Source organism: Kryptolebias marmoratus, linkage group LG4, assembly GCF_001649575.2.
Source record: "Kryptolebias marmoratus isolate JLee-2015 linkage group LG4, ASM164957v2, whole genome shotgun sequence".
NCBI lineage: Eukaryota > Metazoa > Chordata > Actinopteri > Cyprinodontiformes > Rivulidae > Kryptolebias > Kryptolebias marmoratus.
This window is the reverse complement of record NC_051433.1, coordinates 27,951,501-27,978,704: the sequence shown is the minus strand read 5'-3', so window position 1 is coordinate 27,978,704 and position 27,204 is coordinate 27,951,501. Positions and strand designations below refer to the sequence as shown.

The 27,204-nt window shown below is 38.2% G+C and overlaps 2 protein-coding genes across 9 annotated transcripts in view; one reads left to right on the top strand and one right to left on the bottom strand.

Moving 5' to 3' along the window:
* LOC108248920 (SRY-box transcription factor 13) overlaps positions 1–10,505 on the top strand; it is a 68,661-nt gene extending 58,156 nt beyond the window's left edge. For 4 of the 7 annotated variants that reach the window (XM_017437976.3, XM_037975159.1, XM_017437974.3 and 1 more), the window contains exons 11-14: positions 1,224–1,329; positions 2,935–3,105; positions 3,669–3,885; positions 5,419–5,704. In XM_017437976.3, the coding sequence (XP_017293465.1) occupies positions 1,224–1,329; positions 2,935–3,105; positions 3,669–3,885; positions 5,419–5,704 (780 nt within the window). Of the gene's footprint in view, positions 1–1,223; positions 1,330–2,934; positions 3,106–3,668; positions 3,886–5,418 lie in introns of all 7 variants that reach the window. The other 3 variants (XM_025011061.2, XM_025011060.2, XM_037975158.1) reach the window with 1 other exon arrangement.
* Positions 10,506–15,474: 4,969 nt separating this feature from the next.
* Positions 15,475–27,204, bottom strand: part of etnk2 (ethanolamine kinase 2) — a 29,765-nt gene continuing 18,035 nt past the window's right edge. Inside the window, exons 5-10 of one of the 2 annotated variants that reach the window (XM_025011062.2) lie at positions 21,749–21,891; positions 21,055–21,138; positions 20,809–20,969; positions 20,640–20,713; positions 19,987–20,071; positions 15,475–19,703 (exon numbers count right to left, since the gene is read on the bottom strand). In XM_025011062.2, coding sequence (XP_024866830.1) covers positions 19,999–20,071; positions 20,640–20,713; positions 20,809–20,969; positions 21,055–21,138; positions 21,749–21,891 — 535 coding nt within the window. In that variant the 3' untranslated portion in view covers positions 15,475–19,703; positions 19,987–19,998. Of the gene's footprint in view, positions 20,072–20,639; positions 20,714–20,808; positions 20,970–21,054; positions 21,139–21,748; positions 21,892–27,204 lie in introns of both variants that reach the window. The other variant, XM_017437984.3, reaches the window with a different exon arrangement.

The window sequence follows — 27,204 nt, the reverse complement described above, 5'->3', positions numbered from 1 at the left end:
CATCCTCTTCAAAGCTTTTCAAACTTCATCCTTACTAATCTTTTCCACTTCCTGATCCACAGGTTCTATGAGCTCTATTTTTTATTCCCTTTCATTTTCTTCATTCATCGGCTTCTTAAAGTACTCCTTCCATCTTCCCATCACACTCTCCTCCCTTGTTAGAACATTATCGTTTCTACCTTTAACAAGCCTAACCTGCTGCACATCCTTTCCAGCCTGGTCCCTCTGTCTTGCCAGTCAATACAAGTCCTTCTCTCCCTCCTTAGTGTTCAGCCTCTTGTACAACTCATCACACACCTCCTGTTTTGCCTTTGCTACCTCCCTCTTTGTCCTATGTTGCATCTCCCTATATTCCTGTCTACTCTCCTGGACCTTGTCTCCATACTGTGTGCTCTTTGACTGATGCCACAGTTCATAAGATGCTATTTATAAGTATTTGACAGAACATCACTTCAAAATTGATCAGCTTTTCTTTTTTCAGGAACTTTAGAGCAGAAAGCTGTTTATTTTATGACCAGGTTCTTGTTTTGTTTTTTTTGTTTTTTTAAAAAGTCTTCTATTCTGGTCTTGGTTTTCATTCTTTGACATGCCTGAAGCTTCAGTTCTCAACCTCGTCCTGGGCAACAGCTGTTGCAGTTTCACAATACCACAAAGGCCTCCATGTGGTGTTGACTGAGCCACCTGCCTTCCCTCTTTGTCCACACTCAGACTGTAGATGGTGGCCGTCCTCCTCTGTAGTCCTGTTCTGTCTCTTCTGTGCTGCTGTATTAGCACCAGAACTGTTGCCGGACTTATTTTGGTATTACACTTCTGACCACTAAGTTGACATTTCACAGTACCAAAATGTATGATAGATTATACATCTATGTTGTGGTAGGCTTGCAAATTCAGATTGTCATTTTTCATCTTTCGCAACAATAAACACCATTCTTCTGTCTCTGTAGTGTTTTAATTTCCTGTCTTTGCATTTACTGCACCACACTGATACCGTGAGCATACCATGTCTTTACCTTAAGCACTTTGAGTTGCCTTGTGCTGAAAAGTGCTATATAAATAAATGTACCTACCTACCTACCTTAAATAGCACTGTGTCTTCAGCTCACTCTGAACACCGGCTCATTGTTTCACAGCAAAAATATAGCAAATATTCAAAATATTTGGTGCAAATAGTTTTTTGACTTTACTCCATGTATGACTTCATCGGTCTGTCTGTATGTCTGCAGGAATATAAAAGTTCCCTATGCGGTGAAAGGATTTCTCACTGCGAGCGGGGTGAAGAAAGACATGGCCTGCCGTCCACTGAGGACCACCTCAGCAGTGACTCAGAGGGTAGGTCTACCCAGACCGGAGGACTGCATCCTCTTTGTTTATTTCAAATTGGCTCTTTGTAGCTTTGACCAAAAAGAACATGAACATTGTTGTTAATAAACAATGTTTATATTCATAACCACAACAGAAAAAAAAAGTTTTAACAGTTTTCCTGTCCAATTTAATGTGTGAATAAAATTTCCACAACAGAATGATATTTTTAATTCAAGGAGCAAAACAGATCAATCAATTTGTGTTACTCTAACTAAAGAGACAACTGGAAGCTGGAAGTTGAAACCACCATGGATGAGCGTCCCATAGAGGCTGGCTTAAGTCTCACCCCTTCATAAAAAAATAAAATTAAAATATACATCAGATCATTTTTTTCAGGTGCTGATTTTTGTTGATTCACTCAGGTCTTACCTTGCTGCTGTTAACGAGTTGGGAGGGTGTGTAGGCAGGACGTTCATATCGAGGATACAGTCCCACATCTCAAGTGCCCAGTCTGTGGCTCAAAAATAAAACATGGCAGCACCCAAAAAAGGGACATTTTGGCTTCAATCTTCAACAAGAATCGAAAACGGAGAAACTTTGTCCATCTTTATTAATTTTTAAGGTTTGCGCTGGTAATTTTTTAGTTGTTTCACTAATCGAAAGTCCAGCCACAAACAGTTTCTTTCTCTGACAACTTAACATGTTAACACATTTGAAGTATGTTGACGAGGACAGTTAAAATAAAAGGCAGTTTTGCACTAATATTACAGATTACTGTATCACCAGTCATGACATAAGAAATCAAAGTCAGAACTTACCTTTGCAAAAAATATTAATAATAAGAAAAGCTGAAGTAAATGAAGGTCTCTGACTTTATTACTGTACAATAAATTTATTACATCACAATTAAATATCCAACAGACTGGCCTAATTTTTATCTTTACTAAATTATTAGGAAGCCAGTAAATGCTTTAATATCAAAGTTGAACACGTATATTATTAATTTTTCACAAACAGAAATGACTTGCGAAGGCCTCAGAGAAATCTTGCGCAGTTTGTTAGTGCTTACAGGATGTATTGAAAATGTTTTTCTGCTACTGTCACACCAAATCTTTGCTAAGTATTTCAGCTCTAGATGTACACCCATTGATTACTTTCTGAGAGTTTTATTAAAATTCATCTAGTGATTCATGGCATATTTTGCTAACAGATAAACAGGATTGAGTAACAGTTAATGCCAAGTTTTTATTCAAAGATGTTCATTGTGTAATGCTTAGAGTATGTGGTCGAAATGACTCTCAGCTACAACCACGTCAAATTTTAATAGCAATTTTTGTATTTTCCAACATCACTTGGCCATCTTGAATTGGGTTGGCTCCAAAAGCTAATCAGTTGGAGATGTACATCTGCTGACTACTTTCTGCAGGTTTCAATAAATTCCTCCAGTGGTTCATGAGCTGTTTTGTTCACAAACAGACACATCGAGATATAAACGCACACACATACACAGTTAAAAACAATATCACCTGCCTTTCACCTTTCGGTGGTGGGTGATATTAATCAGTTTGAAATGAACGCAGTAAATGTAAAACATCTAAAACAAATTAAACCCTATAAATCTTTGTCCCACAGGTGCCCTTCCTGTCTCTGTCCCAGGCAGCTACGCTGACACCCGGCCCACCTCCTCCTCCGGCCACATAAAGAGACCTATGAACGCCTTCATGGTGTGGGCCAAGGATGAACGCAGGAGAATTTTGCAGGCCTTCCCCGACATGCACAACTCCTCTATTAGCAAAATCCTGGGTCAGTTCAGCACAACATATAGGCTCAATAATAAAACAATCTAATCTAAACTTTTTTTCTTAAGGGGTGGTCTGGTCATTTTAAAATTGATGTTCTGTCAAACACTTATCAATATCTTATCAGACAAGACATCAGTCACAGAGGATGGGAAAAGGGCAGAAGTCTTCGTCCAGGGTAGACTAATCGCTAACCAAACAAGAGCCTGGTTTATATTGTTTTTCAAGTTTATAAAACAACTCTTTCTCAAAAACATCATACCAATGTGAAAAACATTGCATTAGCTAATTTTAAACCTCCACACTTTTAAATGACAGTTTGTTTAGTTTGTTGCTGTCTTGACTGAACTACGTCTGTGTTACTACACAAATACGTTTTTGACTGTTATATATTGATGGCACTGAGCTTGCAGAGGAAGCCTGATAGAAGACTATTGTTTCTTTCTTCAAACTTTGCGCTCTATGACTGATGCCACAGCTGATGACTATTGATAACTATGTGACAGAACATCACTTAAAAAAAATCACCAGACTATCCCTTTAATCGTAGTTTCTCTTCGCTCCCAGGCTCTAAGTGGAAGGCAATGTCCAACCAAGAGAAGCAGCCGTACTATGAAGAGCAGGCAAGGTTGAGCAGGCAGCATCTGGAGCGCTATCCAGACTACAAATACAAGCCCCGACCTAAACGTACCTGCATTGTGGAGGGACGGAGGCTGAGGGTGGGCGAGTACAAAGCCATGATGAAGAGCCGCAGACAAGAGCAGAGAGCGACCTACACACACAGGTAGATCAAAAAACAAAACAAAAAAACAAACATGGAGGCCAACATGTTTCACACACTTAAGAAAGAAAATAACACAAATCCAGAGCCTGTAGCCCTCCAAGTTTTTTATTATTCTTTAAGACAAACAAAGACGAGTATAAAAAATCCCAGCTGGGCTGGTTTTCAGCCAGTCCTCTGCAATTAAAATCATTTTTCATAACAGCTTTATCTCGTTAATCTGAAGCAGACAGAAATTTAAACAGTTGTTGGAGGACAACTGAGCCTTGTACTGTCTAACTGACTCCAGGTCTTCTGGTACATGACTACCAGTTTGATGAGTTTTAAAAATCTGGCTGTTTTCTAACATCTCAGTTTAGTTAGGATCAGTTGGAGCCATTTACCTGCATTTTATGCATAAAATATGTAATAAATTGGTTAAGCCCATCCTGTTCAGATGTGCCCAAACAAAGGTTGAGTTTAGTACAAATTTATTTTAGTTTAGTTGAATTCAATTTAGTTTTGTTTAAGATTAGTTTTACTTTTGGTCTGTTTTAGTTTAGTTTAGTATAGTTAATAAACAAACTTTCTTTATCATCATAACCTTTATTTAACCAGAAATGAGTTACTTAAATTTGAACTAAACTAAAGTTCATTTAGGTTTAGTTTTGTTTAAGTTTAAGCTTAGGTTTACTTTACGTTTTAGTTTATTTTAATTTAGGCCAGCATACTTCAGCCTTCTCATAAAAAGAAATTGCTAGTGAGACTTCTTACGATGTTGTGTTGGTTGTGTTTTTGCCCCTGTGAAGACACAGGACATACGCAGGCCCAAGTGTTCACATACTGCAATTGCATCTTGATTGGCAGAGCAACGTGATCACTTATCCAGTACCTACCAAACTGTACTCTCACTGCTATAGGAGAAGCTTCTTACTTTCTGTGAACATGTTCTGCACAAAGTACACTGATCCGTTGTATGAGTATTGGCTCGTAGATGTCCTCCTTCTGACTGTTTTTGTAGCACTCTATCTAACAGTTTTAAAAACTACATGAAAGACCCTTGGCCGTTCTGACAGTTGGCCCAGAGTTCCCCTGCTGGTGCGAAGGCAAACATGTACGTCTTTATAACCACTCCATAATGGGACTAACAGTCCTTATCATCTCCTAGAGTCCTTAGAACTGTTTGCTCTAAAAGCAAATAATGTCTTTAATTACCTTTTTGAATGCGTTTTGAAGAATTCACTGGGCCACAGTCAGTGTTTCAGGAAAAATCTCTAACTGATTTCAATCACTGGTGCTTTTACTGTTGCCATGGTTACATACCTGTATGTACAGTACATGACAGGCTTTTTTACATGGCGGTACAGCTGAAGCACAGCAGAGAGGGACAAGGAGGGATCTGCATAATATTAACACGGAGTTATAAGACTTACATTTAAAACAGCCCTTTAGCCCTTTCTGCACCAAGGACTATGGGTGTAAATCATTTATTGTAGTTGTGTAGTTAAGTGTAACAACCAGATAGTAAATGGTAAATGTTACTTCATGTCTTTTCAGTCAAACAGAGCCACCACAGATCCATTACTCACAGAGTGATGGCCAGTACCCAGGCAGTGGAGGCTCAGTCTCTGTCCCAAACATGCCCTTTCACCCTGCGCTGTTGGAGCACTATCTGCCACAAGTCCCGCCCACCACACGCAGAGCCGAGGGCCAGGTCACTCCCACCTCTCAGCCCAGGGACAGAGAGAGGGAACGAAAGAGAGCACGACCCCCGTACAGCGAAGGAGAAGAAAGTGATGTGGGAGAGAGGAGCGAGGGGGAGCTGGTCCTCCTGACAGACTGAAGTGGCAGGTGGAAGTAGGGGGTAGAGGTGGGGGGCAGCGGGGCTTGAGATGTGCTCCTGGCTGAATGGCGGTCAGAGCTAACAAACTATAAGGCTGGGCAAATGAAAACATGTGAATGAGCTTAATCTCCATAAGCTCATATCATTTCCCCTTTCTGGTTATCATGTCATCACATCCTTTGTGTTAGAACGTTGAAGTTTTATCTTTTAATCCCTTATGCTTCTTGATTTCCTGTCATGTTGACTTTTGGCATACAATAGGCTCTACACAGAAACAAAACCATTGGGGAAAACTCTAAAAGTAACCATAAAGTTAGATAACCTTGTTTTTTACCTGTGAGGCAGCTGAGGAACCCCAGCAGGAGATGCTGTGTTTGGAATCAGATGGTTAGCACTGCCCCCTTGTGGAAAAGGCTGTTTTTTGCAAAAGTTGAAAAGTTTCAGTATATTTGTACTGAAAGTGTCTGTAACTGGAATTCTTACTCTAACATGAGCTATTCCATTTATCGACATGAGATGAAACACTTATAGAGCTTACTTTAGTTCCAGCGTTGCTTGCACGCTGTTTTGTCAACAGTTTTACCATCACAATTACATAGCAACATTTTAATGTCATAAACATTTTCATTCGGTTTTCTGCTTCACTGTTTGAGGTTTGGCTTGTTGCACTTTCGTCAAACCACAACTACAACATCATCTGGTTTTAGATTGTGGCAAAAGGTATGCGGGTGGTGAACTGAGAAACATTTAGCTACATTCAGGGAAATGTTTAGCTTTAAAGCAGTCAGTTTGGTATGTTGCATTAATTTGATCTTTGTTGCTTAAGGGTGAAAGGACAATTGTGTTTTTGCCTGTGTCTGTGTGTGTGTGTGTGTGTGTGTGTTTGTCTGTAGTGTTAGCAAAATATTTCATGAACCACTAGACAGATTCCTACAAAACTCCCAAAAAGGAATGATTGGATGTACATCTACAACTGATTAACTTTTAGAGTCAACTCCATTCAAGATAGCCGCCACATCTAAACAAACACAAGAATGGCTATAGCTCAGTTAGTTTTACATATAATGAGCTAATATTTGGTGTGGTAATAGTTGAAAGTCATTACCAACACATACTCTGAGAGCAACACATCTCACAATATCAAAAGAGATCACACATAAAATCATTTATCATTGAGTTTGACCAAAATGGCTATAACATCATTTCTCATAAAATTTATGTAGTTCTAGGCATAACAGATGGCAGGCTGTATGCATTCCTTCAAGGAAAGATGTATTTAGAGAGCAGATTTTCTCTCTGAGCAAAATGGTACCCATTAAATCCCTGTTGCAGCCCAGAAACTCAGGAGTCCAACCCTCCTCCAACATCACACTGTTAGTTCCCTCCCTACATGGTGGATTGACCTCACCATTGTGTATTTTTCAGACTTCTTCAAGTGTTTTTTAAATGTTGTGTTGAATTTATCTTTGTATCCACTTATCTGCTGTTTTTTTTTTACTTGCAAATTAATATAAGGGTGTTTTTATGTCTTAAAAAGTGTTCTTTTTAATTAAGCTAAAGAATTTTTTTGTCATCTTTTAAGTTCCTGTTCAGATCATCTAAAACAAAGTAGAATTTTTGCAGATCCATGCGATTGTGTCCAAGATCCCTCCTTTTTCTACATTTTGTATCATAGGTTCTCTGTAGTGAGCAGTAACAATGGTTTGCAGATATTCAACATGGAATTTGCACTAAAAAAGTTCACATGCTGTGACTTATTACCACTAGAGTTGACGTCAGTTCAAACAGAGTGCAAATATAGTCCTACACATAGTAAAAAAGGGAGGGATTTTAGACTCTACCTTGGAACTGAAGAATGTAAATAAACCCTCCTGCTTCTAGTGGTGGATCTGATTGATATGGAACTAGAGAAAATGTGAATATGAAATATGGTCACATTATTCAAAATGATAAAAATCTAATTCTGGTCATGCTGGGAATACAGTTACCAAAGTTCTCCCTGAACTACCTATGATTTATAAAAATAGGCTATTTTAATGTGGGTTTCTGTATAAAAGTTATAAATAATTAATGTCTCACCTATTGCAGATGGTTCTTTGAACAGTATCAGTTTGGAGAATTGGAGTTTAACTCTAATAGCACTGAAGAGCTAACAGCTAGTCAGAACACAACCAAAATGAATCACTGCCATCTTGAAACGGCTTCAATCTCCACAAGTTTACTGAAGTTTATTTTATAAACTGCAGATGTCAATATTGCATTAGGCCCCTTTCACATAGGAAGCAGCTGGCACAGCATGCAGGCTGGCACGTGGCCTTGTACAATCTGTAGGAATCACAAACATTTAAACAAAGTGGAATTAATGTGGGTGTGTGTGATATATATATATATATATATATATATATGTATGTTAAAAAAGCACTTATTCAGATATTTTAGCTAATAATAGTATTATTCTTATTGATCAAGTGAGTTAGGGTCATAGTATCTTATTGGGCTGCAGCTAGTTGGCGACTTAAAATTGCAAGAAAATTTTCAGATACAATCTCACTGAATAGCTGGGCACATTATTTTGTTGCCACCCCTGCCCACATTATACCCATCTTAGCAGCCACACTGATGTTCATGGTTTAATCTAGTGGAGTACACTTTTGAAATGATAATAGTCAGATTTAAACCAGTTTTCTCATAAACATAATTTGTTATCAGTGTGGTTTTTAGAATAGGACAGTGAAGGCTGTAACCACAGATGTTTTCTGTCATGAGGAGAGCTCCATGCAAGTGTAAATTATAGCTTTAGTGGTCTGGAATTACTAAAACTAACTTGGGATGTCCTTGAAACACCTGTGACAACTCTGCAACCCCCACAAATGTTTTGAGACTTTTTGGAGACTCCCTTGGCAGTGCTGTTCACCAACTTGTCTCCAATAGTTGCACCCAGTGAGATACTAACTTTAGAAATTTAACCTTTGTTAGATTTAAAATTTGTTCATTTCATGTAGTTAGTTCAGTGGTGTTCAACCCTGGTCCTGGAGGTCCACTATCCTGCTTGTTTTAAGTGTTTCTCTGCTGTGACACACCCGATTTGAATGACCGAGTGATTAACAAGCTTCTGCAGAACTTGAAGATCTGCTGAAGAGCAGAGAAACATCTAAAACATGCAGGATAGAGGCCCTCCAGGATCAGGGATGGACACCACTGAGTAAATTGAAGCTGGAAATGAATTACTAGGAGACAGTTTGGTCTGAAATCAGACTTAGCTCTGTTAAGACAAGATCTGATAAGGCTGCAACTGTTTCTCAACATTATGTGAACAGCATTCACAAGAGAAATTCTAAATAGTCTAGAAACATTAGCTGGGTTTCTCAGTTTCCACACCTGAGCTCCAGGGTATTGCTTGTGTCACTTCAATTTCGAACATGTTTTAAAAATAATTGTGTGACATATTTTTTTCTCATAATAGTTGTTTCAGATGTCTAGGATCCATTTTCCTTTCAATTTAGTTTCTGTAAGTCATGGGCACTTGGAGATGTATTTGTTGTTGTTATTGATATTTTCTCATAATTTAGTGCCTCCAACTAGTCCCCTACACTCACAGCCAGTGAGATACTAGCTTTAGCTTGGTTAACAGCTCTATGCTAGTCCTGCTAAGGTATTAGCAGGATTAACACGATTGGCTTTGCCTTTCAAAAATCATGTTAGGAATTAAAGTTTAACAGTAACTCATTTAAATTATGTAAATTATAATGTAAAAATTTGGGGGATAAGAAATTTGTATATTTTAAACAATAAACATTTTTGTTGAAGACATTAGCTAGCTGTTGCTTTTTGCTTGTAACTTTTTAACTGAAGTTTATGGGAGACAGCATCCCAAAGTCAGTCAGTAAGATTATATGATGGAATTGAATATATTAAGCTCAGAGGAAAACATATTACTTTCTTATTGTTAGCAATGTTAGCATCAGTTTGTTTTTTGTCTTGGGTTTTTTGTGTGTGAGAAAAGTAAAAAGTAGAACAGGAGCAATTTTGCTGAGTTTCATGGTTCACGGTTTTGGTGAATTTTATTCCCATTGTTCAGAAAACCTGCTGACCAGACAATAAAAAAAAAAACTTTTTTTGCATAAATAAAATCTGGGGTCAATCCACCATTAGCTTAAAGCAAAATGGACAATTTAAAATGAGCAGATTTCAGTCAGTGATTGAAGTGGGGGTTCATCCTAAACTGGCTGGTTTGATGTACAGAGACAGACGTCAGATTTTCTCTTCCTTTGGTCAGATACTGAGGAGTCTGCTGTCATTACCTTTGCTGATGTAAATACAGAAAAATACTTTATTTTGTTTATAAGAGTTTGTGTAATTTAAAGGTGTACATTTCTCTATGTTTTCAGTTTTTTTTTTAAAGAAACAATAAACTGGTTGTATCAATGATGTTTCATGTGTTTTAATAGAGTGTTTGTGTGACAATTAGTGGATGCTTTATTTGCTTTCCAACCACCTTGTTAGGCAGCATTGGGCGTACAAAACCAACTCATTTTTGTTGGAAAAACTTTTTTTGCTGTGAAACATTTATCTGAAGCAACCAACAATTTAACCCAGGAGGACACTGCTGTTGTATTTATCTGTTATAAATGTTGTTTTTTATTCAGTTTTACATTTTCTTATGAGGCTTTCTGATAATCAGTTTTTAAAGTCCTGGAAAAGCTGTTATTTTTCTATAAGATGAATCATGTTGAATATTGAATAACAAATAAAACTGTAACTGTAGAAAAAAAATAAATTTTGCTAATTTGTTTCATTGGGACTGAGTGTTGTTTCATTACATTGACCTGATTGTATCTTTGGAGCATAAACCAAGCTACAACAGATATACAGAATTTAAGATCTACAGCACACAGTTTTCATTCTTAAACTCCATATTTTTTCAGGATCAAATTTTCAAACTGAACAGCCATTTTCTATGAACAACTTACAAAGTTAATTGTAGTTTTATAAGTAATATTTTATGTGAATAAACATTTTCTGTAAGTTTTCAAAAAATGTTACATGATGGTCAAGGTTTTCTTATGTCAAAGCTCTAAAATTCATGAAAATAAAACAATATTAAACAAGATAGCTATATACAAAAGCGCATAATAAACTAAAAAAATTCAATTCAGTTTTCATGTCATACAAAGGACAAAACATCCTCCCTCTTGGACAGATTAGTGATAAATTCAGTAACTTCCACCACTTTTACACAGATGACATCCAGCTGTACTGCTGTTTTAGGAACTCAGAGTTTGTAAAAATGTCAGAATTATTTCCCTGTCAGAAACAAAAAATTGGTTGAAAAACAGCTTCCTTCAGGTAAACTCTAATAAGGCAGAGAGTCTGATCATTGACCCTGACAGCATGGTTCAACAAATCCAGCAACAAACTGTCTATTTCCACTCAGCTGTCAAGACTAACCTAAGTTAACTTAGGAGTTGTTTTTGACCCATCACTGTCACTCCAAGCAGCACTCCTTATCGGTCAGCTGGTGCTGAATAGAAGTGATGATAAGTAAAGAAGGAAGAGTTTATCTTTGTTTTTTGGAGGAAAAGTTTGCCATCTGAAGGAGGTGTCACTTTAAATCATAGACTTACTGTCTGACTGAAAACAGTAAAGGTGGGAAACCCATGCTCGTGCCACTGGTTCTGAGCAGGACATTTAGTGTTCGCTTCAGTGGATTTGCTGAGTATTGTTCCAAATCTGTTTATTCAGAACATATGCCAACAGGTGAATGTGAGAATTTTTTTTTTTTTTTAATGTCTGCATCAATTAAAAGAAGAGACAAAAGATATCTTACTGTTGGAATTCCAGTGAATGGGAAGGGATTAAGACCTGTTTGTGTGTCTGAAAGTTCTGACAGATGACAGGATGAAGTTTATTAAAATTATAATTACATTTTGAAATAGTCTCCGGTCATGTCAGCCACTCAAATTTTTCAAAAGAAACCTTGTTGATTAACATGAAGCAGAAAAATCTGTTTAAAAAACAGAATCAGTCATAAGGCCACTAATACTGTGATAAAGTGAAATCTGACCCAAGCTTACCATAGCTGGCTCTTGGGACATGGAATGTCAGCCCTGAATGTTGCTGAGGCAAGGAGAGGCATGGAGAAGGCATTCAACCGTGTTCCTCAGTATGGGATTGAGGGTTTGCTGCTACTGGACATTCAGTCCCTATAAAATGGTGTAAGATTCTTGTTTGCATTGTCAGTACTGGTTCATGCATTTATTGTGTATTGTAATTCTTTATTCTTTGTGTTTTAAAAAAAACTCTTTAAAAAGGCTTTAGTTGACACAAAATGTTGCTGCCAGAGTTCTGATGAGAGTTAGAAGGAGAGATCATATTTCTCCAGTTTTAGCTTCTCTTCATTGTCTCCCTGTCAAATTCAGAATAGAATTTAAAATCTTACTTCTAACATATAAAGCTCTGAACATCCAAGCTATATCTTATAATAAAGATCTTATCGTTACTTATTTTCCTAACAGAGCACTTCGCCCTCAGACTGCAGGTTTACTTTTGGTTCCTAGAGTTTCTAAAAGTAGAACAGGAGGCAGAGCTTTCGGTTATCAGGCTCCTCTCTTTCTTAACCAACTTCCAGTTTCTGTCTGTGAGGCTGACACCCTGTTTACTTTTAAGACTTTTCTTTTTGATCAATCCTATAGTTAGAGTTGGCTTGGGTTTCCTGAACTATCCCTTATTTATGCTACTATAGGCTTAGACTGCTGGAGGACAAACTGACCACATTTCCTCAATCTGCTGCTGTTTGCTTTTATGTTTGATAATGTAATGTAACCTTGAGTGTCAAGAAAGGCACCTATAAATAAAATGTATAATTAGTATTACTCTCCGTGTTCGTATTTGTAATTATTTCGATCATTAACATGTACTTTATTACTAAAGAAACTGTACCTGTACCAGCAATTCTTTGTCGGTGTTTCTTTCCTGTCGTCTCAGACCCCTGCCAGTTGAAGCTGATGGCCTCCCATCCTGAGCCTGGTTCTGGTTCTGCTGGAGGTTTCTTTCTGTTTTCCTTCCCACCTTCCCTCTGTCACAAATGTACTGCTCAGGACAGGAGACTGCTACAAAGTGATGTTTGTTTTACTGGTTGGCTTTTATAATGTATGTGAATGTTTTAGTACAGTGCCATGAGATGACCTATTTTGTTAATTGGCGCTATAGAAATAAACTGATTAAAGTTTTTATTGTCTTAATTGTGTTCATGTTTTTTTTAATTTAATATTGTATGATTCCATTGTTGTGTGAAGTATCATGTTTTTGTTGTTTGATTTAAATGTATTGTTTAATCACATTTGAAATTAATTTCTCTTTCTACTTATTTATAAAAAAAAAACACCTTAAACTAATTATTGATGGTAACCTGACATTTAATACCAGAGATATTGTTTGTGCCAAGACCCACCAGTGTTTGCATTTTAATTTGAAATTGAAGAGTTTTAATATTGGCAATGTTGTACTCATGTTTTGTTAAGTCACTTTTAACAATTTCGTTTAATTTTAACAATTAATTTGAGTCCCTTGCTTTAAATAATTAGCACAGACTTAACAGCATCATAAAGATGTGTAGTAAAATTAGAAGGACCTTAGAGAGTCATAAGACTGAAGTCATCCTTTTTCCCATGAATACAGGTTGCTGCCATCTGGTGGCAGGTACAGTGTACCAGGGTGCTAAACAAAAAGAAACATGTTTCTTAACCCTGTTAGTATTGACCCTTATTAACAATCTGATGTGATCTACATAATTGAAGCTTTAGAAGCCCAGGTGTATGATTATAGCAGAAGTACATAGAATATAGTGGTAACAATTACTACTATTACATCTAAGGAAAAGTAATTATGATAAACTAGAATCTATTAGAATAACCAATATCACATTTAAATAGGAAGGCTCCTTTGTTTTGTTTTTTTCTCCAGGGACCCAAGATTTAAGAATCAAGTTTAATTTGTTCATTTATTCACATATCAACAGAGTTAACAAATTTCCATGAATGAAATCCTGTGGAAATCTGATTTGCAGATTTGTAATTTCAATAAAGCAATTCTGGGTGTGAGATGAATGAACCTTTTAATTGTATGGAGATTGATCAAAGTAAGTTATGGATAATATATCAGGCAGAGATGTACCTTGAAAAGGTGGTTAAAAAATTAATGAACAAAAATAACTTGATATCAGAGCCTAGGTGAGTTTAAGAGTTCAAAGTTGGAAAGATGGAGAACATTATCAGGCCTGCATCAGAGTAAAATAATAATATTCAGCAAATACGCATTTATCATCCAGCTTTTGCCATCATGCAGTGTTCCTACCAAAGATCCAGAGTTGAGACGGGACTCTTGGAGATGGTGCTCTCCAATTTTGAAGGCCTCTGATTAAGCTCTTGGAGCATAGATTTGTGAAACAAGGGGTCAGGTATCTGTGCCTTCACTTCGTTGTTTACAGATGATGCCATTGTGTCATCTGTAAACTTGGGAGTTGACCGACAGATCACTCAAGGTGCCGTCATTTGTGTAAAGGTAGAATAGCAGTGGGGACAGCACACATCTCTTGAAGTCACCAGAGCTGATGGTCCAGGTGCTCAATGTTTTTTTTAAATTAGCCACTGACAGGTGGAGGCTGGGACAGAGAAATGGGACAGCGCTGACTGCAGAACTTCAGGGACAAACACTTTTTGTGGAGAACAATGTTACTGCATCATTACTTCAAGCGTTGTTTTAAAACATTTTGACTAGCATGAGATAACTTCAGCTTAATGAGAAATTACTAATTTAATAACTTTTAAAGTAGTATGTCTTATAAGGAAAAACAAACATTCTTTTTGCATTTCAAAAAGTCATGTCTTAGAAAGCAAGCATACATTATTTATTCCTGTCTCTGAAACATAGGTGCCTGGCTGGAGTGAAGAAGTGTGCTGCACTCTGATTATTGCAGAGAAATAAGTAATAAATCTGTATGTGCATACAGTATGTGTTGATTAATAGTCTTGTTTTCAAAGATAGTCTATCAGAATTAACACAAGAAGCTAGGCTAAAGCCTTGTTTTTGGTAGGAGCAGTTTGTTTCTGCAGAAAAGACGGGGACCTTCTGACACTTTGTGTTGTGCCTGTTGTACAACACACAAAAATAATAAGAATAAGCAAATGTGCTTATTATCTGCTGGTTGCATATTGCCCTTCTGGAAAAAAATGTTTACATTACTAATGTGATGATGATGAGGCCATGGCTTTGAAAGCCTCTGATAGGTTAATTGACAATATCTGAGTTAACTGGAAGCACACCTGTAGATGAATTTTAAGGCACACCTAAAATCTTCTGCTTGTGAGTGTGACATCATGGGAAAATCAAAAGAAATGAGCCACACAAGGTGTAGCTCTATAAATGTTATGGAGCTGAAGCTCAGTTATTATCACACCAAAACTTTTGCTCAATATCTGTCAAACTGACTCGATCATAAGTAATTTTGTGTTTCCTAAAGTCAGTTGGCTGTGGTAGCCATCTTGAAGTGGTTGACTTCCACATTATAGATCATCAGTTGATTAATTTGATTAATTTCTGAAGGTTTCACTAAAATCCGACCAGTGGTTCATACAATATTTTGCCGACAGACAGACAAAAGCATTACCACCTGGTCTTTGCCTTTTGGCGTTGGACCATAATTAGACAATCAACACAAGTCCTACTTAAGTCATTTCATGGACTCTCAGTAAAGGCATTTAAGCATGTGAAAATCATTTCTTAATCTTTATTGGAAATATTACAGACACCTATTGAATAATTCCTCTTTCCACATGTCCAAGTCTGAAAGATGACTGTACAGTACGTTTTTCACAGTATTTCTTACAGTATTTACAGCCTCCGTCTCTGCTGGCAGCAACAACACGAGTGCATTTACAAAAGTCACATCTGCAAACCAAAAGCTGGGACCCTTCACACACACCACCCTAGAGTTCAAGTCAAAGCATTTATAAAACTACACAGAACAAATTAAAACAGGTCTTCTGAACAGTTTCTTTAAATTACGTTAAGTACATTCAAACAGAAAAATCTCAATTAACTGCAATTCCAAGTTTCTGAAGTTAACCATTTTGGTATAAACAAAAAATACAAGAAAATATAAGAAATACAACATTAGAATAACCCAATAAATAAACCGCTTTAAAACACCTAAAAGGCGCAACTGTGAGATGTTCTGACAGCCAACATGGAACAGTAGAAAAACACAGAGTAACAAAACAGCACCAGTACGTACCCAGGTAAGTACCTGATATGTACCAGATACTTACATACCCAGATACGTACCAGAAGCGTAATGGTAAGTACCCAGGACATAACTAATATATAGCTGGGAACTTACCTGGTATTTATGCGTTGCTACCAAACACTGATTGGCTTTATTTTGGAGAAATAGTTTTATTCTGATCAGGCTGATGAGGTAATAGCCATCAAAGTGAATTGCTGCTATCTTAACTTCAATCTCCAAAATTTTTCAGTGGTTCATGGGATCGCTACGTTATAAACCTTTTAATTTTGCATGACCCAGGTAATTACATAGAAGTCTGTGGTTTTTGGCAAAAGCAAAAAACAGCAGCAGCTAGCTGTAGCTCTTCTGGTGCAGTGTGGGTCACTTCCTGCAGGAATTTTATAAAACTTCTCACAGAATAAGTGTGTGATGTAAAACCGACAGCAATGTAAAGGTTTAAATAACTGTTTGCACAGCTCATTGTAGGATTTTGGAGACTAAAGCTGTTTCAAGATGGCAGCAATCCATTTGAGTCATAGCTGTGTTCAGGCTAGCTTTAGCTCATCAGTCCTGTCAGGATTCAACCATTTCTTGAAACTGAGGTTGTTTAAAGAGCTATCTGTAACAGATATTAGTAATTTATAAGCTGTTAACAGGAGCCCACCTAAAAATGCCCCTTTAACCTTAAAGTACCAGATGACACATTGTTTATGGTGAAGAATGATCCAAACATCTGAAACAAACTCAGTTTTGTGTGGAATGCGTTTCAGTTTACATTCAGCTCTCATCTTTAAAATCTTTATGTACTTTAAATCCAAAGAAACTTTTGAAATTAAAGTATTAGATGAAAGTCAGTCTCTTCTGGAAGATAGTTAGATAAATTCAGTGCTTTTAGAGTAAAAATGCCTTTTTCATCTATTTGGTTTCATGTGAATCTCTACTAAGCACACAGTTTTGTAGGTATGTCCCATAAAATTATGGCTTCTTAATTATTTAAAAATTTAAAGTGGTCCCAAACATGTGCCACTGTAAGTGGAAATCTCCTACTTAGTAACTTTTAAACCCACACTGCTGAGTCACACTGCTCTGAAATAACTCTGATTCTCTTGTTCAAAGACAACTACATTTCCACTGAAAACAGGTTTATCTCCTTGAATGAATGCCATTACCAGCAGTCTGTCAGTTTCACTGCTCAACTGCTTAATTATTAAGCCCTGTCTGCAACATGACACCAGCAATGCAGGGCAAAGGTCAGAGCTCATCAGCTCCCCCCTGTGGCCGTATGAGGAGTGCAAACAGTACCCATCACTGCTCTAAGCTCTGTGCCAACAAATTGAGTGTTAAAGAGCTTCTGATCCTGAACATCATTCCCTCTGTTAGAAAAGGTACTGGTCTGTTAGACAAGGAAGAAATGTTAGAAAAAGTTGCACTACAGAGCTTCAAGCTCTGTGGGGCAACCCTACAGAATAAACTCAGTGTATTCTGTAGGGCAAGGGTAACTTGTGGCTTTCCAGCTGCACAAAGTATGCAACATATGACAAAGGATTTGCATTTATATAACATTTAAATTTTGTGAGGTTTACAAGGTATCTTACAACTTAAAAACTAACTTTAGTACTGTGCAAACATTTTGTGTTAGCTTTCATTTCTTTTTATTGGACTCTTTTTACAAAGAGCCAGATTTTAGATTTTAACTAAATTAGGGCTGGTTTAAAACTTTTGCACAGTAATCTGTCCTGTATATATTAAATCAGAAAAGCACCCTGCTGTTTGAGTTCTTCTTCTTTTTCAAAAATCTGATTTTTATCTTTAGAGAAGAGCTAAAATCTGAAAACACTAATGTTTGTCCATACTTGATTTTCCTTTATCTTCTACATTTCAAAAGACCTAGAAAATAATAAAAGCAAATTCCTCTTTTCCTGACTGTGTAGGAACCTTGTTTACTGAGCAGCTCTATAATATGGTAAAAATAGAGGGTTTGTTTTTAGGTTTGATTCTTCAAACTAATCTGATGAGAAACAGCCTGGATGTGATGTAACAGAGGGGCCAACTTTAAACATTCTGAAAATATTTTTTTTTTAGTTTTCAGATTCTTACCTTCTAGCATGAGAAGACTAACTCAACCCCAGAAAATGTCTGATTGTGAAACTGAATGTGGCTCCACAGCTGTGAGGTGAGGTGGGGTAGGGACTTGCGGAACAGAAGCCAAAGGAGAACATGAAAACTAACTAAACTATGACGCAGAAGGACATAACAAGAGAGGTGGGGGTCAGGACCAGGGGCTGGGATTTTTCCAACATGTCTGGAAGCTTTTAATGGAAAGTTAACAGAGCACGTTGCTGCAGCCATAAAAAGTAAGAAGCTGTAAAATCAGCTTATGGACAGACACACACACACACACATTTTACACTCCATAACCACGTCAGTACCATCACTTAAACATTTACCAAGAGGGGGAAAAAAAGACTTCAACCCAGTTCAGACCTGGGACTAACATACATTCTGGGTGATTGAATCGTATCCAGATAGTTCCAAATACAGGTGTGAATGCTCTCAGTGCATAATGAAGCCATCTTCATTCCTTTTATCCACATATGTTTGGTAGTCTCAACACAATCTGTCTGGAGCTGCTCTTGTATGAAACATTCTTTATATATTTTGGGATTTTATCAATCTGTGGATTATTAGGATGATCTGTGGTGAGTGTTAATGTAGTTTAAAGTTTGCTCTAATTTGTTCAGGGCTGTTAGGACCTGCTGTGATCATTGCACACTAAAATGTCCCGTGTTAATCACAGAGCAACAATCTGTGCAGCGTTCTGCAGTTATTTACCTACTTAAACCCAATGCTGATGTTGCGTTTACAGTGAAACTGTGTAAAACTAAACCGTTTTACTTTGTTGAAGTTTTCAGGGCTAAAACTATCAAACTTATGCTCCTTAACTAATTAAACTAATAATGAGTTGTGTAAATGACTCAACAAAAATGTGCCTGAAATGGCTCTGAACCATGATAATGTCCAAGTAATGATATAGTTCAGTCGTCTGAATGTGTTGTCATTTTTATAAAAACCGTCAGCAGACCTGCTGTCACTGTTTGTTGCTCAGGTGATACCCCACTGTGTGACTTGGCTGTGTGTATCTGCATGTTAATATCAGGTCTGACCAGGGACTAAGGAGTAATTAACCTGAGATGTTAAACAGTCCACAAAATCTCCACATAAATAAATACAGAAATGAACATCTAGTTTCTCTCTCTCTCTTTCTCACTAGAATACTATAGTGATTCAACCTAAAGACAAATCTTGAAAATCTTTTCTCGATTACTTTTATTGTGTCTGTTAGATTCTTTCCAGGACAAAAAAGAACTACTGACACACAGAAATGTATGCTCTGCACTTCTAGCAGGCAGCAGTTTGCTACAAGAGGAACACCAAAAGCTCAAAATGCATCCACAGAAACATCTAAAGAAAAAGAGTGGATGAACTAATTATCTGTGGTTTAGTGCAGAAACCCAGCAGCTAGGAGCACATAGCACCAAAGATGAAAAGAAAAGACTCAAATAGGCTGAAGCTACAAGTAATGAAGTAACAGCAGACAGGAGGAGGAATGATCTAAGGTTAACCATCACATTAAACTTCCCAAAGCATGTGAGCATGTGACAAAAAAAAATGTTTAGCTCAGTGAAATCTACCTGCAGGTTGACTGATGTGTTCTTTCTGTTAAAAGACAGACATTCAAGGATTAGAAACAGAAATGAACAGGTGATAAATTATCATACATCATTCTTGAGTGAGAGTCGAGACAGATGTCGAGGTAAGTTTTGAAAAATCAATGCGTAATTGCGCTTGTTTAAAACAGACTGCCAGGTAGATGGAGCCATGGCCGACGGACTAACAGAACTGTCCCAGCCCAACAGGAAGTCCCCACTCAGTCCAACAGGAAGTTTAAGCATTTATCTTGCTGCTGCCTCCCTCCAGTTATCTCTTCCATCCTCCCCACCTGCGCCACGTCTCATTCTGGGATCGGCAGGGCCATCACGGCAGGTTTGGTCTCAAAGTACCGGTTAAAACGGAGCACAGCATACCTGCAATAAAAACAGGAGGAAGAAAGGGGGTAGTATCTCATTGGGCTGCAACTGTTGGACTAGATGGTGAACAACATTCATGAGGGAGTCTCCAGAATGCCTTAACACTAATGTTAATAAAGATAGACAAAGCGTCTTCGCCTTTTCCTGTTGTTCAAATCTGACACCAAAATGTCTGTTCTTTGGGAGTTATTTCGTGTATTGGAGCTAGAGGCTGCTCACTAGATCTATGGGACACCCATGAGGACAACATTCATTCAGGCCATACCCACATAGAAACTATGTCTTTACGTGTATGCTCCATGTTTTCTTTCCCGTTTCTGGTACATTTTCATGGCAGACTTACAGCGCCACACACAGGCCTGGAGTTTAGGTGACTGTAGACTGTGTCAGGTGTAGGATATTCAAACAGAATTGTGAGACACACTCAGTCTGTCATTATGCTCTTTTCTACTTGTGCTTCTCTGAACAAAACTTGACCTATATCTTGTGCAACATCCTTCAGATGTGGGGAGTTCAGGCACAGGGTTATGATATCATGACACAGAAACACAGAACAAAGACTTACCCGAGGAAGTCAAAGTCAATGGAGGAGTATTTGGCCTGGATGAGCGCCCAGAAGCCCCAGAAGAAGTGAGATGCCTTAAGAGAGAGATCAAATATCAGATGTGGAAAAGCCACAGGAAACACTCAGTGTGGAAGAGATGTTGTGTGTGTCTCATCATATTCTTCCTCACCAGGGCAAACTTGTTGACCTGTACGTAGAGCGTCTCCAGCTCTCGCGGGCTGACCTCCTCTGTCTTCTTGGTGAAGAGTTTGTATGCCTGCAGGTACTCTTTGAGCCAGTCCATCTGCATGTCCCGACTGGGGTACAGCCCATAGTCCAGCTCAGCCATGCCTGATCAAAAACAATAATACACTTGTCCAATGAGCCATGACAAATCATTAATTATTTACATGCAAATCTCAAAGTAACTGCCAACCTGCAAATTCGTTGAAGTGGTTGCCAATGTCGAAGGCCTGGTAGTTGTAGCTGGAGTATTCATAGTCGATAAAACGAACGTGTCCTGAGAGGTAAAATCACAAGTCTGGATAATCACTGTGTACCTGCTCACGACCTTTTAAAACCACCAACAACACCCCCAAGCAAAAGCAGATAATCTTTATTGATTCTGATGCTACTTGTTAGTTACAAACTAAAAAAAATTATTAAAAAAAATAATCATTACATTCTACATCTTCCTCTATCAGCTTTGAGGGAGGAAGCTACTTTATAACTGAATGTCCTAAATATTACTGGTCCTGAATGTTAGAGTTAGTGACATCCACCTGATCTCGCCTGGTGGTTTGCGATGAGGAAACAGCTCTCTGTTGTATAAATAATACTTTCTTTTCTGGTTATAAATGAAAGCAAATAAACTATGTTTTTAAAATTTTGGTTTTCTTCTTCTTCTTGTCTTCTTCTTTTTCTTTATCTTGTACTCTATTACAATGAAACTGTAGTATTTTCATACCAACAGAATCTCATTTTGGCCCATGTCTAGTCAGCACCTTTCACTTTGGGAAAGCTGCTGAAATCTTTGACAGGGATGTTGAATGTGAAAATAAGTGTCAACTGTTAATTGAATAGCAGAAAAATGAGTGGATTCAATGTGACTTGATGCTCAGGCCACGTACCTTCTTTGCTGTTGTGGATGATGTTCTTACAGAGCAGATCGTTGTGGCAGAGCACCACAGGGGAACCCAGCGTGGACAGATGTCCCTTCATCCACAGGATCTCCTGCTCCAGGACAGCCTTGCTGGGAACTTCCTGCTGGATTCTGGGCAGGAAAGGAAATGGAGAAAAGGTCATCACTCTACCAGGCATCAGTGAACACAACACTAGTGCCACATGCAGAGGAAGGAACAAAGACAGGAAGAGTTATCATCTGCCAAAGGCAAAGATGTGGTAATGTTTTTGCCTGTGTCCTTGGTGTGTGTACGCTTATGTTTGTTTGCCTGTACTTTTACACCACTGTTTATTTCACAAATAGCCTGATATTCTGGGAGAAATATGATATTCTTGCAAAAAGTGAGTGAGGATGCAACGGAAACACTTGACCTGTTCGGGTTAGCTGTACGCTTAGTGAAATTGGACCCAAAGTCAGAAGACAGTGTCTCAGGTAGGTAAGTGTTGGCTGCTGAGCAGAGACCCCTGAGCTGACTCTAATGGGCTTATGGAGCCTAATCCACAGGACACATGATGGAAGGAGATAGATCAAGTTGACATGACACACCCCCTCCCTGCAAACTCCCCAACTGTATAACGCTGTTGTCATACTCCGTGATAAGTCACAAAGTCAGCTCTCAGTCACGTGGTTGCGTCATTTTGTTATTGTAGCAGCTTCGTGTGTCACTTCATAACTTGTTTTGTTGTGCAAAGTATTATATGATTGGTCAGAAGTTGTTGCGGGTGTGTTTATGTGGAAAAGGCGGTGAGCTTTAATGGAGTCATTTTGCTTCTACTGCTCCGCTGAGAAGCAGCTGGCCGAGGCTGTTAGAAAATACAGCCGTCTTTACAACTATTCCTGCAAAACCTATTAAACCTATGAACTTAAAAAGATGTGCAGAGACACGGGTGGCTCTTAGTGGCTGTGACTGTCTCAGTCTGCTTAATAAACACGTCTGGTCAGGATAAGGGAAGCAAAAATCTGTACAAGGACAGAAGAGTTGAGAAGCCGACAAGAAGAAACCTGTTTTAGCACTGATCGAAAGAGGTGGGAGCTTCCTGGGAGTTCTGATCTGAGTGTCTCGTGGACTATGAAAGTTGTGTGCGAAAACAAGCATCTCGCAAAAACATGACCACAAACCAACTTCTTACCTTTTTATCGAGTATGCCAGAACCTTTAGTCTCAGTTCATCTAACACTTCTGTGCTACTGGTGGGAAGTTTGTTATTGCGTGTCACCGAAGACAAAGGTGGAGCAATAATGTCTTTGCCTGTGTCTGTGTTTGTTTCTCTGTGCCATTAGCAAAATATCTCATGAATCACGAAACAGATTTTAATGAAACTTTGAAAAAGTATTTACCGACCTACAACTGACCAACTTTTAGAGTTAACTTAATTCAAGATGGCCACCATAGCAAATACAAAAACGATGATGACTCACCAAAATTCAGCTCAATATCTGTAAAAATGTCTGTAGTAGTAGCTGAGACTGATCCCCAACTTGTAGTTTGAGCACTAACTGATTACATAAGATCTGCATTTAAAAAACTTTACCATTAACTACTGGAATCAACCCCAATCCTTAGCAGAATATCTCATGAACCATTACAATACATAATCTGTATTAACAGATTATAATGAAAATTTCTGAAAGTAATCATTGGAGGTACATCTACAACTGATTACTTTTTGGAATCAACCCAATCACTCAATCACTTAAGATGGCTGCCACAGCCATTTACCACAATTTAAATGTTATATATCATATTAATCATATCATATCTGATTGATATGCATTCCTTAAAGAAATGCTAAATCTTTAATAAAGGGCAGAGACAATTTTGTGCAGTGAGAAATGATGTAGGTCTTGTGTAAATGAAAAGCTTACACCATTCGTCTCTGTTACCAAGAGACAGAGTAATGTGACCCAGAGCTAAACAGACATCTGTAAACCCCCTGCTGCCTCAGACTTTCTAATCCACTCAGCTCTTATTGCACCTCTTACATAAGACCCAGTCTGGCATAATTCAGATCCCTATCAGAACAAAGGTACCACCTATGACCAAACACCTGACCACCAGGGGAAACCGATAACCCGTCAGCTCAACAAGTTCAATGCTAAAACCTTAATTACCTCACTTTAAAAATCTTTTTTATTTTCCCTTTTCACAAAACTAAACATTTGATAAACCACATCATTATTTTCACTGACAGCACATTACACTATAGAATGCCCTGATAGTCTTGAGATTTCATTGGACCCTGCACAAATTCAAGACACCCTGTGTCAGATGCAGAAAAGCAGCCCCAGAACAGAGCAAACCTCATCCATGTTTCACTTTAGGTACAGGTTTTTTTTTGTACTTTTCCATTTTTGCATCTGTGAACACAGAGCTGAGACTTGTTGCTAAAAAGCTCCAGTTTTGTCTCATCCGCCTAAAGAACATTCTCTCAGAAGCTTTGTGGCTTCTCAATACACATTTTGTCAAATTCCAGTTGCTTCTTTATGATTTGGTGTCCTTCACGGTCGTCTTCTAGTCCACTATGGCTCAAACAGTAACCGATGGTGTGATCTGACACTGATGGACCTTGCCCTGGGCTCTTCAGTCACCATTTGTATTAACCATATCTTCATTTTGTCATCAGTTTTCCTTTTGCAGCCACATCCAGGGAGGTTGGCCCCAGTCCTGTAGACATTAACCTTCTGAATAATCTGTGCAGCTCTAGTCACAGGAACATCAAGCTGCTTGGGGATGGTCTTCTAGTCTGTACCTTTAACATGATGTCAATAATTTTCTTTCTAAGCTCCTGAAACAACTCTGTTCTTAGCTTTCTGAGCTTCATGCTTAATGTGGTACACACCATGATACCAAACAGCACATATTCATTTGTTTTTTCTTTTGAATAATTCTGGTAGACTAAAATTCAAAACCAATGACTAATTTTCATTAGCTGACTTTTAGTATTTTTTATTCATTACGTTTGTCCGTTTTGAGTCATCTCAGTGACTTTTGTGTTGTTGGGTTTTTTTTTCTTTGATTAAACGGTACAAAAAAGTTTGACCATGTCTGTATCTGGCAGCAAGTGAAGCAGAAAAAAAATAGCAGAAGTAAAAATTTTATGCAACTTTGAGAGATTCAAGTGTGCAGAGTGGTGGTGGCGCCGGTGTGATGGCAGCCTCACTTCTGTCAGTCCGCCCCAGGGCAGCTGTGGCTACAATGTAGCTTACTGCCATCAGTGTGTGAATGTGAGGATGAATGGGTGAATGACTGTAGTGTAAAGCGCTTTGGGGTCCTTGGACTAGATAAAGCGCTATATAAGTGCAAGCCATTTACCATTTACCAATAAGGGGTTAATGGAAGGAAAAAATGATCAGTGAACCTGTGATGGGGTCTCTGCTCCCATGCAGACTGATTTACATGAAAAGTGAACTCTAATCAGACATCTGATCTAAGAGAAGAGCCACTGTAACTCACACAGGTGGAAAGAATAATGCATAATCCAATAAAAAATGTTAAAAAACAGAGTACACCTCTGTTGTGTTTAGGACCTTATAGCAACTAAATGTCAAATTATCCATGCTGACTTGTGTCCAGTACTGAAAGCTCCTACAAAAAGCAGTTGAACATCAGAACTGAAGCACAGAGCATCAGAGGAAGATGACCTGGTCTGATTAATCCTGTTTTTTTTCCCACCACGGGGAAAAGTAAACAGGCCACATACCTTCCTTACAGAGTTTGAGTTCATGTGCAATACCTGGTGAGACATCAGGATGAACCAGAAGAAATAAGCAAACCAGCAGGAGCAGTGTGATTCTTCGGATAATGTTTTGCTGGGAAATACTGCGCTCTCAATTCACCTGGACTGACCTGTACCACCTACAGTCCTGAGAAAAAGAAAGCCCACCTTCTTTTAAGTCTAAAGTTTAATGTATCAGGACATAGTAAAACTGATCAGGTCTTTACCAGGTTCTACATTTACTTAAATGTCCCTTTAATGTACAAAAAGACAATAGACTCCACCATACCTTATTTAATAAACAACAATTAAACCAAAGTAGAAAAGCTGTGAGTGAAAAACTAAATCCATCCTTGCTGTTTTCACAGGATTTAAAAGGTTCGGTAGCAGGCAGGTGCTGCTGATCAAATATATTGATTAACTGATCATCATCAATGTGAGCACCTCTGTAAAAGCAGGAGTTCAGTTTGCTCCTCTGGAGTAAACAGGTGTGTGTTTACACAGTGTCCAAGGAGGAAAGATATCAGCAATAAACCTGGAGAAGCCACTGCTGCTGTCCATCAATCTCCAACAGTTTTGAGTCCATCATTATGAGAGAAAGATTCTTCACAAGTGTAAAACATTTAAGACAGCTCTCAATCTTTATAGAAGTGGATGTTCCAACAATCCCCCCCAAGGTCAGAGGGGTCATGCTGTGTTTAGAGAAAGCCAAACACATTATATCAGCACAAACACCTCAAACCAACTATGGTGGAGGGCTGATGGTTTGAGGTTGTTTTGCAGCCACAGAACTTTTTGAGAAGACCACGAAGTCTTCTGTAGACCAAAGGATTCTAGAGTCAAATGTGAGACCATATGTCCAACAGCTGAAGCTTGGACCAAACTGTCAGGTTGCAACAGAACAACAGAATAGAGGTGGGGATTGCAATCAATTTACTGATGGATCATGATATGGACATGAACAATTCTAAATCGATTTAAAAGTGGCAAAAATCAATAACTAATTGTTATTAAGGTCATGTCAAGGAATACAAAAGGAGTGTTGAAATGCAGCTCCTGGACAGTTTACAGCATGTACACAGAGGAGAATGAGATGGCTGACTGAGGCATACAAATGGCACCTTCTGCATTGAAAGCTAATGTTTGGAAGTATTTGGGATTCTATGAAGGTAAAGAGAAAATAATTATGTTGATGAGAGCCACACTATATACAAGTTGTGTACATGTTTCCATCCTAGGAGGAAAAAGGAGAGAAAAAAAAAAGCCAGTAGTAGCTACTAGCTGCTGCTGCTGCTAGCCAGGGGACCATCAAGCGATCAAAGTTTTTTTGGTCATTTAGATCAGGGGTGGAAATTAGCACCCGCCACCGGCCAAATGCGGGTAAATATTTAAAGTGGCGGGTGAATTTGATCAACACACGCCACTGTGGCGGATTAGCAATTTGAACAGAAAAGGTGTTATTTGTCCTCTTGACATATAGGGGGCAGCAATGTGCTCGAGTTGCTGCTGTTACGTCGAGCCGCGTTCTCCCATCAGATACGGTTCCCCCTGCGTCTCCGTAAATAATGACTTATCTATTAACAGAATTGTTTAGAGGGGAAATATTTCTCATTAAAAAAACAAAAAAACATAATTCTTTTAAAAATAAAATGTGCTAATAATATCATAATACAGAGGAATAAACACAG